This window comes from Hyperolius riggenbachi, chromosome 11 (assembly GCF_040937935.1).
Source record: "Hyperolius riggenbachi isolate aHypRig1 chromosome 11, aHypRig1.pri, whole genome shotgun sequence".
Taxonomy (NCBI): domain Eukaryota; kingdom Metazoa; phylum Chordata; class Amphibia; order Anura; family Hyperoliidae; genus Hyperolius; species Hyperolius riggenbachi.
Window position 1 is genome coordinate 245,643,031 of NC_090656.1, and position 17,776 is coordinate 245,660,806.

General features: G+C 48.4%; 2 protein-coding genes across 10 annotated transcripts in view; one reads left to right on the plus strand and one right to left on the minus strand.

The window, feature by feature from the left end:
* The window catches only part of ANO1 (anoctamin 1), a 1,209,699-nt gene that overhangs the window by 192,625 nt on the left and 999,298 nt on the right, over positions 1–17,776 (plus strand). For all 9 annotated transcript variants that reach the window (XM_068260041.1, XM_068260039.1, XM_068260043.1 and 6 more), the window contains one exon: positions 5,720–5,949. The gene's annotated coding sequence lies outside the window, so the exon portion shown is untranslated. The remainder of the gene's footprint in view (positions 1–5,719; positions 5,950–17,776) is intronic.
* FGF4 (fibroblast growth factor 4) overlaps positions 5,532–17,776 on the minus strand; it is a 57,979-nt gene continuing 45,734 nt past the window's right edge. The window contains exon 3 of the mRNA XM_068260052.1: positions 5,532–6,594. Within this exon, the coding sequence (XP_068116153.1) occupies positions 6,418–6,594 (177 nt within the window). The 3' untranslated portion in view covers positions 5,532–6,417. The remainder of the gene's footprint in view (positions 6,595–17,776) is intronic.

A 17,776-nucleotide genomic window follows, 5' to 3' on the forward strand; every position in this document is an offset into this window, starting at 1 on the left:
GGGGTGGTGGGGGGCCCCGAGGGGAGCTGCTACTACTGCAGGCAGGCCTGGGGTGGTGGGGGGCCCCGAGGGGAGCTGCTACTACTGCAGGCAGGCCTGGGGTGGTGGGGGGCCCCAAGGGGAGCTGCTTCTACTGCAGGCAGGCCTGGGGTGGTGGGGGGCCCCGAGGGGAGCTGCTACTACTGCAGGCAGGCCTGGGGTGGTGGGGGGCCCTGCCTCTTTCAACTCCTCCTCTCCAGTAGGGGGCACACCCCCTTTAGAGTAGGCCTTGTTGTGTTATATGACTACAGCAGGTTGAGGCCACCTCTTCCCTTGAGGGTCACCATGGGGTGGGGGGCACCCTAACCTCCTCCTCTCCAATAGAGGGCACCCCCCACCCCCTTTGATGGATACATTGTTGTGGTCACTTCTTATGTGACACCGTGGAGGTTGAGGCCACCTCTTGCTATGAGGTTCACAATGGGGTGGGGAGCACCTTATCCTCCCCCCTCCAATAGAGGGCACCCCCACCCCCTTTAGAGGAGACATTGTTGTGGCCACTTCTTATGTGACACCCAGTTCCGGATTTGTACTATTTATCGCCCAAGGCCACTGTCACCAGCCGCCCTCCATCAGTGTCGGTAGCCATATGATCCCTCCCCCTCACTTATAAGTAGCCAGATGACTCCCTTAATCCCTCCCTTTCCCACTCCCACCATTCAGTATAGGTAGCCAGATGGCTCCTCCCCCTTTCCCTCCAGTACAGGTAGCCAGATGACGCCTCCCCCTTTCCCTCTAGTATAAGTAGCCAGATGACTCCCTTATTCCCTCCCTTTCCCACTCTTGCCGTTCAGTATAGGTAGCCAGCTCACCTTCACACCGCAGCAGCCATCACCTCTCCGCTCGTGTCCATTGCAGAAGCTTCCTCTTCCCTTCCGTCTCCATCAGCCGCTGCTGTATATCTGTCCCTCCAGCCAGCATCTCTCACTTGTGACTTGTCAGCACATTACCAGCGAGTCAGACGAGAAGAGGAAGCTTCTACGTTGGAGACGAGCAGAGATGTGAGCGACTGGCGGCTGCTATTCCACATCCTCCGCTTGTTACTCTGCAATGCTGCCCAAGTCCATAGCCTCCGCCCACAAGGGCAATGTGCAGAGAGAGCAGGGCAGCCGCTGCACAGGCAGCTGGCAGCAGAGTACCGTGGTCAGGCGCTTGCCTGATCTCCCTACATTGCAGCATTTGCAAGCATGCACCAGTTTAGCCTGCTGCTTTGGTGCCTTTGCTCCTGTGGTGCCCTAGGCCATGGCCTAGGCGGCCTTGGCCTTAATCCGGCCCTGGTGACACCTGGGAGGTTGACACCACCCCTTTCCATGAGGGTCACCATGGAAGCTGGAGGTAACGGAAGAGAGTGTAAATGGCAAACGCAGGGGTCCCCATCAGTTTGTATGTGGGGCCCTTTGACTTCCAGTTAAACCCCTGCTGTGGAGGATTGGCTTGGTGACATCAGGCTGGAGACTTTAAAGAGTCCAGCAGAAAACGTTTCCCATCTGACAAGGACTCGACAGTAACAGAACTCTATTTCCCAGTAGGTTATGCAAAACCACAGCATCCACCTTGACAATACAAAATAACCACAAGGGAAGAATTGGAAAGTTATAGCGATTTCCTTTCGGTTAGGAGTTCAGCTCTAAGCAGCAGCGGCCGCAGTATTCCTGTTGGAAGGAAGAGTTCGTAAAAGGAATGTAAGTAAGAATTTGGCGATGAAAGTAGCACGTCAGTGTACATCCTGTCATAGCGATGGGTGATATCCAATATTTCAGCCCATAAACCCAACCCTGGTGGACTGAGACAGGATTAGAAGTATTCTTGTACCGGTAGCAGTTGTGAGCGGATTGGTTTTATGAACGCTGCAGGGCTTGGTAGCTGGCTGTACATTTGCAGGGCATATAATGAAAAATATAAGGTTACTCGATGGCCATATAGATCGCACTCAACAGCTGCCTGCAAATATTTCCACCATGATTATCCTTACTAAAAGTACATCGCCGGGTAAAGATAGCTGAAACTCGACTAGGCTGAAACAGCATAGCCTTCCACCTACGGAATCACATATGGAAGAACAGAGGTGGAGGAAGGAGTACAAATCCTATGGAGAGATAGTGAGGTAGACATGTGATAGCTTCAAAGTGCACCTGTCTAAATCAGGGAGGAAACAGTCATTTTTGTGGATTCAGGTAACGGTTGTTCTTCCAACGTCAGGGCTGCAGGAAGGAAGTCATGTTATTGGCTCTTGATATGCCCACTAATAATACAGTCCTGATTGTGCAATCTTACCACTTCTATGTAAATACGAGAAAGTACCTAAAGTATCCATGCAAAGTACATCCAGTTTACTCTTCTACTTCATTGATCTCAAACAGCTTGTCAAATTTAGCCCTATTTCCTGAAAAGTAAATAAAAAAACAAACACTTCCGTTTGACTGAAAGAACACTGCTGACAACATTAGAACTACAATTACAACTAGAGCTGAAAAGGTCAAAGGGTCATTGCTTCTGTTTGTTTTGTAGCTGAATGAGGCCAGAAACCCACCAGGAGCGACTTCTAATCGCTAGCGATTTGAAAAAGCTCTTGCTAATGCAATGCTATGGGGGATTTTTATAAAATCACATCGCTCAAGTAGGATCCCACCCATAGCATTACATTAGCGAGAGTTTTCACATCACAAAACGCTCAGAAAATCACTAGCCTAGTGGGTTTCTGGCCTGAAGCAGATTTTACATCAGGCTGTCATGGATGTTGTTTAGAATGCAGTCTTCAAGGGCAAATAAAGCGAGAGTGAAATGAAGGCTGCCATATTTATTCCTTTCAAACAATACCAGTTGCCTGGCTGTCCTGCTGATCCTCTGCCTCTAATATGTTTTATTTATACATTATTGTCAGATCTGAAAGATTAGCTTCACGCTTGTTTCTGGTGTTATTCAGAAACTACTGCATCCTAATCGACCAGCAAGACTGTCAGGCAACTGGTATTGTATAAAAGGAAATAAATATGGCAGCCTCCATATATTTCTAACTTCAGTTGTCCTTTAAAGAGAACCAGAGCTAATGGAAACAAAAGCTGTTATACATACCTGGTGCTTCCTCCAGCCCCATACGCACGGATCGATCCCACGCCGTCGTCCAGCGCTGCCCGCATCTAGTCGAACCGGGACCCCGCTCTGCCGCCAGTTGGAGCCAGTCTAGCGTAGCAGAGGTGCGCTCTGCGTATCTCTGCAGCAGTGTATGGAGAGATACGTAGAGGGCGCACTTCTCCTGCATAGCCCGGCTCCGATGACATCAGCGACGGGAGCCGGTTCTTCTAGATACGGGCAGCGGTGGATGGCGGCGTGGGAGCGATCCGTGCGTATGGTGCTGGAGGAAGCCCCAGGTATGTATAAAAGCTTTTGTTTCCATTAGCTCTGGTTCCCTTTAAGTTTTCCCCTAGGTGATACTGAAAGCTCAGCCTGACAGCCAGGTAACTGGCATTGTTTATAAAGGATTGGGGATGGCAGCCCCTATATTCATCTAACTTCAGGTTCCAATTTGTAAGCAGCAATTTTGAGACTCAAGCTGCATTGAACTTGCCTGCAAATCTGAATTATAAACCTCTCAATGACTCTCTCTATTTCTATGTAGTGTGAATGCTTCCTCCATCTCTTTATGTAACTGACAGGTAAACTCTAACTGGAATGAGCAACAGAAAGCAGCAGCAATCCTACTGGAAGGAAAACCTTCGGGGCTCTCATATCAAAACGTTTACTGAAAACTGTACTAAAAACAAAAGCAGTTTCCCTGACCAATCACCAGCCAGAAGCCTCATTCCATTTAACAAGTGAAAGATACACCACCCCATCCCATTCACTGTTCCTCCTTGGAGACAAAATGTTTCATTCAGTTTTGCTCTCTACCAATAAATAATGGAGGTGAGAAAGTACCGTCAACATTATTCTGAGTATTTTCTTGCTTGCCGGTGGCGTAAAGTACAACTGAAGAGAGAGGTATATGGAAGCTGCCATACCAGTTACCTGGCTGTCCTGCTGATCCTCTGCTTCGAATACTTTTTTCCATAGCCCCTGAACAAGCATGCAGCAGATCAGGTGTTTCTGACATTATTGTCAGATCTGACAAGATTAGCTGCATGCTTGTTTCTTGTGTGATTCAGACTCTACTGCAGCCAAATAGACCACCAGGGCTGCCAGGATACTGGTATTGGTTAAAAGGAAACAAACATGGCAGCCTTCATATACTTCTCGATACAGTTGTCCTTTTAAATATTATTTTATTGCTTAGGTGTTAAAATATCAGCCAGGGGAAATTTGGAGAAAAAATGACTTGGATGGGGCTCAATTTGTTACTCTGGGTAACGGCATCACTTCGACTTCAGTCTCCTTTCAGCTGATAAATTACTGGTAGCCCCTCCGTCCTTTGCAAAAAATACATAACATTTTTACATTCCAGAGTATATAACATTTCACCATCATCAACCTAAACCAGGGGTCTCAAACTCGCGGCCAGCGGGCCATTTGCGGCCCTCGATACAATATTTTGTGGCCCTCGCTGGCAAAAGCTTCCTTATAGTTCGCTTCAGTGCTCTCAAGTAATCCGCTGCATCCCCATCGCTAAACGAGGGCTGCAGAGCCCCCAAATCGCCCGGGGGGCAATCCGCCGGCATTTCCTGGAAGGGGCAGAGCTTTCAGCTTCAGCTCCTCCTGACGTCAATCGCCGCACGGATCGCCGCCTCTCCCCGCCCCTCTCTGTGAAGGAAGAGTGAGAGGGGCGTGCAGAGGCGGCGATGCGCCGCGATTGTGAAATTCCTTATGCGGTCCAGCCTCATCCTGACTTTGCCACCTGTGGCCCCCCAGGTAAATTGAGTTTGAGACCCCTGACCTAAACAGTTATACACGTAACAAGCTAAGGGAAACAATGAGAATTTCTCTCAGTAGACTTCCTCTTGAACTCCGTTTTAGGCCTTGGTTGCACTGCAGGTTTGTGTTTTGCGAGGGAAACAAGCCCATAAGCTTTCAGTAAAGGATCACTGTCGCAAAAAAATTTAAAATTTAAAATACATGTATACAGATAAGATTTAGGTTTCTTCCATAGTAAAATGAGCTATAGATTACTTTTCTCCCATGTTGCTGTTACTTACAATAGTTAGTAAATATTTGACAGAACTGACAGATTTTTGACTAGTCCATCTCCTCATGGGGGGAGGGGGGTTCTGAGTATATAATTTATTCTTTACAAAAGCAATTCTTGGAGAGGATCTATTCAAAGAGGCAGCCTCCCCCCCCCCCGTTTGCACACTGTTCTAGCAGTTGGACTGAGAAACTGCCGTTCACCAAGTGCTTTTACTAAGAATCCCTCATGAAGAGATGAGCTAGTCCAAAACCTGTCAGTTCTGTCAGATTTCTACTACCTACTGTAAGTGACAGCAACATAGAAGAGAAGTAATTTATGGCTCATTTTTCTCTGGAAGAAACCTACTTCTTACCTGTATGTGTTTACATGTATTTTCAATTTTACTATTATTCGCGATGGTGGTCCTTTCGCATGCAAATCTTCGCTACATGAAAACACAAAACACATTTACATGCAGTGAAAACGAAGGCCTTAGAGAGCCACATACTGCTTCCTTCACAAAATAATGCACCTTTTTTTAAGTCGATTTCTAAACTTATTTCTGAATTCTGTTTCCTCCAGCTCCATTACGCTCAATAGCACCTACAATGACGTCAGACGAATGTCCAGCAGCGAGATCCAAACTGTTAAGTGCTAGTAGAAGCCTTTTACCAAAGAAGGGGTTAAGAAGCATCTGCTTCTCGGAGACACAGCAAAAGATTGACTGCCAGAGTGGTTCAGAGTTCAGCAGTGACAGATCTAAAAACAGATTTGCGGAGTCCTTTTCTCACACTGCACTTTCTGTACCAGAGGTAAGCCGACACGCTTTTCATTAGAATAGTAACCGAGTGATGGAAGTTCTGTTGGTAGCGTCGGCTTCAACACTCGTTTCATCTTATCTGCTATAGCCAAGAAGTCTGTGCTCCCTGACATAATGTACACCGCCTGTAAACCGTACAAAAAACCCCATGTAGTGACTAGCAGCTCAGCAATGGCACCAAACCTTCAGACGCCGCGGAGGCGACATGCGACACATTGCATAGCAACGCGCCAACACACCCGTCCGGCAGCTCGCGAGTTAATAAACTACATTTAGCCCCACCCAAAGGAATAAAATATTAAGGAAAATACAAAAGTCATTTGCTATAAATAAAGTTTCGCTCCCGAACCGTATATACAGACTTAAATTATTAAGTTAAATATGTTCCATCAGCTCTTGCATGAAACATGTCTTCAAAGTGCACCGAGTTCTCTCCCTACATCCTGTCCGGGGAAACAAGTCAAATCCGCGGGAGGAAGTGTGTCAGAGTCATGGTGGGGGAAACCCTGTTCCCCTTTTTTGTCCTCCCGCTTTTGCTGAGCGCGATGTACATTCCGGGATACCGCCGCGACTCGTAGGCATTGTAGTTGTTCGGTAGGAGTGTCTCTTTGAATTTGCATTCATCTGTGAATTGTCTCTGTAGGGGAATAAAACACATTAAGAAGGTTACAGAAGAACTGGGTAACCTAAAGCTATACACAGGAACATCAAATTGTACTTAAAGGACAACTGAAGTGAGAGTTATATGGAGGCTGCCATATTTATTTCCTTTTAAGCAATACCAGTTGCCTGGCTGTCCTGCTGATCCTCTGCCTCTAATACTTTTAGCCATAGCCCCTGAACAAGCATGCAGCAGATCAGGTGTTTCTGACATTATTGTCAGATCTGACACGATTAGCTGCATGCTTGTTTCTGGTGTCATTTAGGCACCACTGCAGCCAAATTGACCAGCAGGACAGCCAGGCAACTGGTATTGTTTAAAATGAAATAAATATGGCAGCCTCCATATTCTTCTCACTTCAGTTGCCCTTTAAAGGAACACTATATGCCTGGCCGTTATAACGCAAGTAACGGTTTTCACGTACAATAGACCGCAAAAATTCATGTTTGCGCGCAAACGTTACACGCATTATAATATGCGCAAAACGCTAGCGCGACCGTGATAATACTTATCACGGTTTATTGAATCCAGCCCCAAGTGTTCTAAAATGACAATGTACAAATAATGTCTAAGTAGCTGTTTAAACATTTTCCTACTTTTCATGATAAATATCAGAGGCAAAAGCTTTAATTCCCTGTGTGTACCTTTTAGCAACGTTTGGAATGTCTCATTTGCAGAGGTGTGCATCTCTGCAGTCTGACTTGCTAAGAACAGTGTAATATTGAAGCAGAGTTATATGAAAAGCCTGTCAGGTTTCACACGCTATTACAAATGTTTATGTTGCACATAAGATACATTTCCTCTGCTCTCTGTGAGAGAAAGCTCTGCCTGTCTCTGACTGAGCTCTCTGCAAACACAGGATTAACAGATGTACTGTGAGGGAATTCCCCCTCCCCTCATGGCTCCTTCTCCCTCAGATTATAGCAGACTGCCGTCAGAAAAATGTGAAAGGAATTAGAGAACAGTAAACAAAGAAATAAGGATTAAAATGTATACACTAGTAGTTAGCAGCACTTCCCAAACATTTCCTATCTCAATTGAAAAAAAAACATGTTTATTGATAGTATTCCTTTAAAGTGTACCGGAGCCAATGCTTGGGTCAAGAGCAACATACTTACCTAAGAAGAGGGAAGCCTATGAATCCTAAAGGGGCCTCCTACACCATCCTCCAGTCCCCCGTTGCTGCTTGCGGAACCCCAAAAGATTTATGACAAGGGCTTATCAGTAATCCTAATGGGGCCGCAATTTTTAGATCTAAAGCTAAATACGCACTGCAACACTGAATCCCTGCAAACTGCCCATGAACAAAGTTTCACGATCTTAACACTAAAGATCTCTAGTGATGGGATGTGGGCAACAGCAGTAGACCGCTAGAACGTTACCGATGATAGGATCGTTAATTGAAGAAGGATGCAGGGGGGACGTTCCATAGACTTTAGCGGAAAGATCGTTTAAAGATCTGTGCGCACGGGCGACATCGAACGTGGTGATCTGATTTGATCCGTCATCCTCCGATTCCCTTCTCTTCCCCAACCCATTTTAAAGGGGCACTATCGCGAAAATTGTAACATTTAAAATACATGTGAACACATAGAAATAAGAAGTATGTTTCTTCCAGAGTAAAATGAGCCATAAATGACTTTTCTCCTATGTTGCTGTCACTTACAGTAGGTAGTTGAAATCTGCCAGAACCAACAGGTTTTGGACTAGCCCATCTCCTCATGGGAGGATTCTCAGGTTTTTTTTTTAAATTTTCAAAAGCCAGCCCCTTCCTTCCTGCATCTTTTAGGCAAAAGTCAGAATTTTTAAGCAGTGATTATGGGGGCAGAGAGGGACAATGCACAGAGCTATGCGTATCCAGTATGATTGTACCTCTGTGCTTACCTTACATAGCCTTGTTCGGGTCAGGTGACCAATAACCAGCCTGGCGTTCTATTAAGATCGCCAGGCTGGCGACCAGATGTTTGTTTGTTTTTTTAATAAAAAAAACTATTGCATGCAGCCAACTGAAAGTTGGCTGCATGGAAGCCCACTAGAGGGCACTCCGTTTGCGTACTTCTGATCGCCCCGGCGATCAGAAGTAATAAGAAAGGCCGCGTTGAGCAGCCCTTCTTGTTATGCTTTCCTCGTCGCCATGGCGACGAGTGGAGTGACGTCATGGACGTCAGCCGACGTCCTGACGTCAGCCGCCTCCGATCCAGTCCTTAGCGCTGGCCGGAACTGTTTGGTCCGGCTGCGCTGGGCTCGGGTGGCTGGGGGGACCCTCTTTCGCCTCTGCACGCGGCGGATCGGCGATCAGGAAGCACACGCGGCTGGCAAAGTGCCGGCTGCGTGTGCTCCTTTTTATTTGATTAAAATCGGCCCAGCAGGGCCTGAGCGGAAGCCTCCAGCGGTAATGGACGAGCTGAGCTCGTCCAGACCGCCAGGCTGGTTAAAGAGAAACTATAACCAAGAATTGAACTTCATCCCAATCAGTAGCTGATACCCCCTTTCCCATGAGAAATCTATTCCTTTTCACAAACAGACCATCAGGGGGCGCTGTATGGCTGATATTGTGGTGAAACCCCTCCCACAGTGTGATGTCAGCGCTTCACAGCTCTGAGGTCCTGACATTACACTGTGGGAACCTTGGTGCATTGTGGGAAATGGCTGTTTACAGCTGTTTCCAACTGCCAAAAAAGCAAGCAGCATCTCCTTCCACTGACATCACCTGCCAGCAGTAAAAATGTCACCGTGTGATAAATGTCAGAATGTAAATCAGGGAGACTAAAGATTTTACAATGGGCAAACACTGACTAAATCATTTATACAAAATTATTGTAAAAATGAAGCACTTTTTTATTACACTATTTTCACTGGAGTTACTCTTTAAGCTGTGTTCACTTCAAATATCTAATCCAACAAGGGAAATCTAGAAATGGAGAGTTTTTTTTTTTTTTTTTTTTTTTTTTTTCTACAGATGATGGATGTTTGATGTGAGCTCATTTATCTGATTTGCATGGAAACTGGTTGCCTACCGAGCTGTCTTCCCACCATAGCTGTACAGTTAATTTCCCTGAAGTCTGAGTTGCTCCCCAGAGTCAGCTGACATAATGGCTACATGCCCACTCTTATGTAATGTGATGTCCAGCTGTGTCTGCCTTGGTACAGGAGCTGGGTTGGATGGATCAGCGATGGTGGCTGAACCTTCATACCAGGAAGTCCAGCTGACTTCTGGAACTCGCTTAAAGTGAACCTTAAGTCAAATGTAAAAAATGAGATTTACTCACCTGGGGCCGCAATAGCAGCATAGGGGGCGATATACAGGCTGGGAACGCGAAGAATCACTCGCGTTCCCATGCCTGTCGGCCGGTGACGGCCAAACCGGAAGTGCTCGCCGGCGGGTCCTGGGACATCGGAGCGGAGCTGCGAGGGCACCGATCGGCTGCTGGGGGCTGAGGGAAGCCCCAGGTGAGTAAATCTCGTTTTTTACATTTGACTTAAGGATCACTTTCAGCTCAAACCTGTGCTCTGTGGTGGACTTACTCACCAGGAATGGTGGTAAGCCCCCTTCAAGCGTATCGGAGATGAAAAACTAACTATAACAAGTAACTTGTCTATATATCTGACCTAAAGTTTAGAACAAATCTGGCTGCAAACAGCTTGAACAGTGTATGATTATTTATTGCTGTGATACAATAAGGGCAGCCATGTTCTGTTTGTTACATTGTCACAGGCTGAGGGCTGGAGATGGTATCAGCTTGCCTGTGTGTAGATTCAGTCCCCTCTCCTCCTCCCTCCTCCCCCCTGCCTCTGAAATCTCTGGCTAGTAACCATGTTCGTCTGTTCCAAAGCCAGAGCAAATATTAGCAGGTCTCCCAGAATGCTCTGGGAAGAGAATTCCGCAAAGATAAACAGCCTAGGCTGTGACATCACTAGGAGGGCGAGGTTATATACCAATATGCAGCTGTATGTACAGTAGATATAGGACATGTTTCTGATGCTGAAACCAGGATTTTTACCATGAATGTGGGTATCCGGAATAATTTACTGCATCCTGCTATATGTCCCTACAGGGCCTCTTTACTGCATTCTGCTATATGTTACTACAGGGCCTCTTTACTGCATTCTGCTATATGTCACTACAGGGCCTCTTTACTGCATTCTGCTATATGTCACTACAGGGCCTCTTCACTAAATTCTGCTATATGTCACTACAGGGCCTCTTTACTGCATTCTACTATATGTCATTACAGGGCCTCCATACTGCATTCTGGTATATGTCACTACAGGGCCTCTTTACTGCATTCTGCTATATGTCACTACAGGACCTCTGTACTGCATTCTGCTATATGTCACTACAGGACCTCTGTACTGCATTCTACTATATGTCACTACAGGGCCTCTTTACTGCATTCTGCTATATGTCACTACAGGGCCTCTTCACTGCATTCTGCTATATGTCATTACAGGGCCTCCATACTGCATTCTGGTATATGTCACTACAGGGCCTCTTTACTGCATTCTGCTATATGTCACTACAGGACCTCTGTACTGCATTCTACTATATGTCACTACAGGGCCTCTTTACTGCATTCTGCTATATGTCACTACAGGGCCTCTTCACTGCATTCTACTACAGGGAGTGCAGAATTACTAGGCAAATGAGTAATTTGAGCACATCATCCTCTTTATGCATGTTGTCTTACTCCAAGCTGTATAGGCTCGAAAGCCTACTACCAATTAAGCATATTAGGTGATGTGCATGTCTGTAATGAGAAGGGGTGTGGTCTAATGACATCAACACCCTATAACAGGTGTGCATAATTATTAGGCAACTTCCTTTCCTTTGGCAAAAAAGGTCAAAAGAAGGACTTGACAGGCTCAGAAAAGTAAAAAATAGTGAGATATCTTGCAGAGGGATGCAGCACATAAAATTGCAAAGCTTCTGAAGCGTGATCATCGAACAATCAAGCGTTTCATTCAAAATAGTCAACAGGGTCGCAAGAAGCGTGTGGAAAAACCAAGGCGCAAAATAACTGCCCATGAACTGAGAACAGGGCCGGCCCGCTCATGAGGCGGGGTGAAACTTTTGCCTCAGGCGGCAAATTTCCAGGGGCGGCACCCGCCCGTCCGTGGGTGCGGGGAGCCGCCGCCGAGCTGGAGGGGTAGCTGGCAGGACGGGGGTATTGGGCCAGCGGCAGGGAGGGGGGTTGGACCCCCCCCTCCCTCGCCTGGGTCCCCTGTCCTCCGCTCCTCTCCAGCCTTAAATAGAAGCAGCCGCTATGTGTAAGAGGCACGGGCGGGGAGGACTCACCTCTTCCTCGTTCCAGCGTGCGCTCCACTGACGTCACTTCCTGCAACGCTGCAGGAAGTGACGTCAGTGGAGCGCACGCTGGGAAGAGGTGAGTGTCCTCCCCGCCCGTGCCTCTTACACATACGGCTGCTTCTATTTAAGGCTGGAGGGGAGCGGAGGACGGGGGACCCAGGCGAGGGAGGGGGGGGTCCAACCCCCCTCCCTGCCGCTGGCCCAATACCCCCGTCCTGCCAGCTACCCCTCCAGCTCGGCGGCCCCCAGAAGGGAGAGGGAGGGAGGGGGCGGCGGCGGTGGCAATTTTTTAAAAATTTGCCTCAGGCGGCAAAAAGTCTAGGGCCGGCCCTGACTGAGAATAGTCAAGCGTGCAGCTGCCAAGATGCCAGTTTGGCCATATTTCAGAGGTGCAACATCACTGGAGTGTCCAAAAGCACAAGGTGTGCAATACTCAGAGACATGGCCAAGGTAAGAAAGGCTGAAAGACGACCACCACTGAACAAGACACACAAGCTGAAACGTCAAGACTGGGCCAAGAAATATCTCAAGACTGATTTTTCTAAGGTTTTATGGACTGATTAAATGAGAGTCTTGATGGGCCAGATGGATGGGCCCGTGGCTGGATTGGTAAAGGGCAGAGAGCTCCAGTCCGACTCAGACGCCAGCAAGGTGGAGGTGGAGTACTGGTTTGGGCTGGTATCATCAAAGATGAGCTTATGGGGCCTTTTCGGGTTGAGGATGGAGTCAAGCTCAACTCCCAGTCCTACTGCCAGTTTCTGGAAGACACCTTCTTCAAGCAGTGGTACAGGAAGAAGTCTGCATCCTTCAAGAAAAACATGATTTTCATGCAGGACAATGCTACATCACACACGTCCAAGTACTCCACAGTGTGGCTGGCAAGAAAGGATATAAAAGAAAAACTAATGACATGGCCTCCTTGTTCACCAGATCTGAACCCCATTGAGAACCTGTGGTCCATCATAAAATGTGAGATTTACAAGGAGGGAAAACAGTACACCTCTCTGAACACTGTCTGGGAGGCTGTGGTTGCTGCTGCACGCAATGTTGATGGTGAACAGATCAAAACACTGACAGAATCCATGGATGGCAGGCTTTTGAGTGTTCTTGCAAAGAAAGGTGGCTATATTGGTCACTGATTTGTTTTTGTTTTGTTTTTGAATGTCAGAAATGTATATTTGTGAATGTTGAGATGTTATATTGGTTTCACTGGTAAAAATAAATAATTGAAATGGGTATATATTTGTTTTTGTTAAGTTACCTAATAATTATGCACAGTAATAGTCACCTGCACACACAGATATCCCCCTAAAATAGCTAAAACTAAAAACGAACTAAAAACTACTTTCAAAAATATTCAGCTTTGATATTAATGAGTTTTTTGGGTTCATTGAGAACATGGTTGTTGTTCAATAATAAAATTATTCCTCAAAAATACCACTTGCCTAATAATTCTGCACTCCCTGTATATGTCACCACAGGGCCTCTTTACTGCATTCTACTATATGTCACCACAGGGCCTCTTTACTGCATTCTGCTATATGTCACTACAGGGCCTCTTTACTGCATTCTACTATATGTCACCACAGGGCATCTTTACTGCATTTTGCTATATGTCACTACAGGACCTCTTTACTGCATTCTGCTATATGTCACTACAGGGCCTCTTTACTGCATTCTGCTATATGTCACTACAGGGCCTCTTTACTGCATTCTGCTATATGTCACTACAGGGCCTCATTACTGCATTCTGCTATATGTCACTACAGGGCCTCTTTACTGCATTCTGCTATATGTCACTACAGGGCCTCTTTACTGCATTCTGTCACCACAGGGCCTCTTTATTTCATAGTGACCATATGACTGTCCCTCTTGTTTTGCTAGGTTTTGAATTGCACCAGACAAGGGGCTTGATTCACAAAGCGGTGCTAACTGTTAGCACGCCTGTGAAAACCCCCTTAGCACGTCTAAACAAGCTTTTTGCGCATAAAACTTTACGCGCACAAAACTTTATGCGCGTAAAACTTTAGGCGCGTACTGCACAGAGCACAGGGCGCACCGCGCAAAGTGCCCATTAAAGCCTATGGGACTTAGCACGCGTAAAACTTTGCGCGTGAAAAGTTAGCGCGCGATATGATTGCTAACCTACTTAGCACCCTGGTTAGCACGTCTAAAGACTTTAGACGTGCTAAGTAGGTTGGCACCGCTTTGTGAATCAAGCCCAAGATCTGCAGCATGTTCTGACATATGCTCTGTGTGTTGTGCTGGTTAACTGCATATACAATGTTGTCTTCCCACAGCACACAAAAGCATACTGGTTGATTAATTTGTTTCTCATTCAGCTGGCTGGTATGACTATATTAAAGACATGAGCTCCTCTACAGCCGGGACTGTTGTGAGTAGTATGTGCTCTGTAGCTGGGACTGTTGTGAGTGGTGTGTCCTCTGTAGCCGGGACTGTTGTGAGGGGTGTGTCCTCTGTAGCCGGGACTGTTGTGAGGGGTGTGTCCTCTGCAGCCAGGACTGTTGTGAGTGGTGTGTCCTCTGTAGCCGGGACTGTTGTGAGTGGTATGTCCTCTGTAGCCGGGACTGTTGTGAGTGGTATGTCCTCTGTAGCCGGGACTGTTGTGAGTGGTATGTTCTCTGTAGCCGGGACTGTTGTGAGGGGTGTGTTCTCTGTAGCCCGGACTGTTGTGAGTGGTGTGTGTCCTCTGTAGCCGGGACTGTTGTGAGTGGTGTGTCCTCTGTAGTCGGGACTGTTGTGAGGGGTGTGTCCTCTGTAGCCGGGACTGTTGTGAGTGGTATGTCCTCTGTAGCCGGGACTGTTGTGAGTGGTATGTTCTCTGTTGCCGGGACTGTTGCGAGGGGTGTGTCCTCTGTAGCCGGGACTGTTGCGAGGGGTGTGTCCTCTGTAGCCGGGACTGTTGTGAGTGGTATGTCCTCTGTAGCCGGGACTGTTGTGAGTGGTATGTTCTCTGTAGCCGGGACTGTTGTGAGGGGTGTGTCCTCTGTAACCTGGATTGTTGTAAGTGGTATGTACTCTGTAGCTGGGACTGTTGTGAGTGGTGTGTGCTCTGTAGCCGGGACTGTTGTGAGTGGTGTATCCTCTTTAGCTGGGACTGTTGTGAGTGGTATGTCCACTGTAGCGGGAACTGTTGTGAGTGGTGTGTCCTCTGTAGCCGGGACTGTTGTGAGTGGTGTGTCCTCTGTAGCCGGGACTGTTGTGAGGGGTGTGTCCTCTGTAACCTGGATTGTTGTAAGTGGTATGTACTCTGTAGCTGGGACTGTTGTGAGTGGTGTGTCCTCTGTAGCTGGGACTGTTGTGAGTGGTGTATCCTCTTTAGCCGGGAGTGTTGTGAGTGGTATGTCCACTGTAGCGGGGACTGTTGTGAGGGGTGTGTCCTCTGTAGCCGGGACTGTTGTGAGTGGTGTGTCCTCTGTAGCCGGGACTGTTGTGAGCGGTGTGTCCTCTGTAGCCGGGACTGTTGTGAGTGTTGTGTCCTCTGTAGCCGGGACTGTTGTGAGTGGTGTGTCCACTGTAGCGGGGACTGTTGTGAGGGGTGTGTCCTCTGTAGCCAGGACTGTTGTGAGTGGTGTGTCCTCTGTAGCCGGGACTGTTGTGAGTGGTGTATCCTCTTTAGCCTGGAGTGTTGTGAGTGGTATGTCCACTGTAGCGGGGACTGTTGTGAGGGGTGTGTCCTCTGTAGCCGGGACTGTTGTGAGGGGTGTGTCCTCTGTAGCCAGGACTGTTGTGAGCGGTGTGTCCTCTGTAGCCGGGATTGTTGTGAGTGTTGTGTCCTCTGTAGCCGGGACTGTTGTGAGTGGTGTGTCCACTGTAGCGGGGACTGTTGTGAGGGGTGTGTCCTCTGTAGCCAGGACTGTTGTGAGTGGTGTGTCCTCTGTAGCCGGGACTGTTGTGAGTGGTGTATCCTCTTTAGCTGGGACTGTTGTGAGTGGTATGTCCACTGTAGCGGGAACTGTTGTGAGTGGTGTGTCCTCTGTAGCCGGGACTGTTGTGAGTGGTGTGTCCTCTGTAGCCGGGACTGTTGTGAGTGGTGTGTCCTCTGTAGCCGGGACTGTTGTGAGGGGTGTGTCCTCTGTAACCTGGATTGTTGTAAGTGGTATGTACTCTGTAGCTGGGACTGTTGTGAGTGGTGTGTCCTCTGTAGCCGGGACTGTTGTGAGTGGTGTATCCTCTTTAGCCTGGAGTGTTGTGAGTGGTATGTCCACTGTAGCGGGGACTGTTGTGAGGGGTGTGTTCTCTGTAGCCGGGACTGTTGTGAGGGGTGTGTCCTCTGTAGCCGGGACTGTTGTGAGCGGTGTGTCCTCTGTAGCCGGGACTGTTGTGAGTGGTGTGTCCTCTGTAGCCGGGACTGTTGTGAGTGTTGTGTCCTCTGTAGCCGGGACTGTTGTTAGTGGTGTGTCCTCTGTAGCCGGGACTGTTGTGAGTGGTGTGTCCTCTGTAGCCGGGACTGTTGTGAGTGGTATGTCCTCTGTAGCCGGGACTGTTGTGAGTGGTATGTTCTCTGTAGCCGGGACTGTTGTGAGGGGTGTGTCCTCTGTAGCCGGGACTGTTGCGAGGGGTGTGTCCTCTGTAGCCGGGACTGTTGTGAGTGGTATGTCCTCTGTAGCCGGGACTGTTGTGAGTGGTATGTTCTCTGTAGCCGGGACTGTTGTGAGGGGTGTGTCCTCTGTAGCCGGGACTGTTGTGAGGGGTGTGTCCTCTGTAACCTGGATTGTTGTGAGTGGTGTGTCCTCTGTAGCCGGGACTGTTGTGAGTGGTGTATCCTCTTTAGCCGGGAGTGTTGTGAGTGGTATGTCCACTGTAGCGGGGACTGTTGTGAGGGGTGTGTCCTCTGTAGCCGGGACTGTTGTGAGCGGTGTGTCCTTTGTAGCCGGGACTGTTGTGAGTGTTGTGTCCTCTGTAGCCGGGACTGTTGTGAGTGGTGTGTCCACTGTAGCGGGGACTGTTGTGAGGGGTGTGTCCTCTGTAGCCGGGACTGTTGTGAGGGGTGTGTCCTCTGTAGCCGGGACTGTTGTGAGCAGTGTGTCCTCTGTAGCCGGGACTGTTGTGAGTGTTGTGTCCTCTGTAGCCGGGACTGTTGTGAGTGGTGTGTCCTCTGTAGCCGGGACTGTTGTGAGTGGTATGTTCTCTGTAGCTGGGACTGTTGTGAGGGGTGTGTCCTCTGTAGCCGGGACTGTTGCGAGGGGTGTGTCCTCTGTAGCCGGGACTGTTGTGAGTGGTATGTCCTCTGTAGCCGGGACTGTTGTGAGTGGTATGTTCTCTGTAGCCGGGACTGTTGTGAGGGGTGTGTCCTCTGTAACCTGGATTGTTGTAAGTGGTATGTACTCTGTAGCTGGGACTGTTGTGAGTGGTGTGTCCTCTGTAGCCGGGACTGTTGTGAGTGGTGTATCCTCTTTAGCTGGGACTATTGTGAGTGGTATGTCCACTGTAGCGGGAACTGTTGTGAGTGGTGTGTCCTCTGTAGCCGGGACTGTTGTGAGTGGTGTGTCCTCTGTAGCCGGGACTGTTGTGAGTGGTGTACCCTCTTTAGCCGGGAGTGTTGTGAGTGGTATGTCCACTGTAGCAGGGACTGTTGTGAGGGGTGTGTCCTCTGTAGCCGGGACTTTTGTGAGGGGTGTGTCCTCTGTAGCCGGGACTGTTGTGAGCAGTGTGTCCTCTGTAGCCGGGACTGTTGTGAGTGTTGTGTCCACTGTAGCGGGGACTGTTGTGAGGGGTGTGTCCTCTGTAGCCGGGACTGTTGTGAGTGTTGTGTCCACTGTAGCGGGGACTGTTGTGAGTGTTGTGTCCACTGTAGCCGGGACTGTTGTGAGGGGTGTGTCCTCTGTA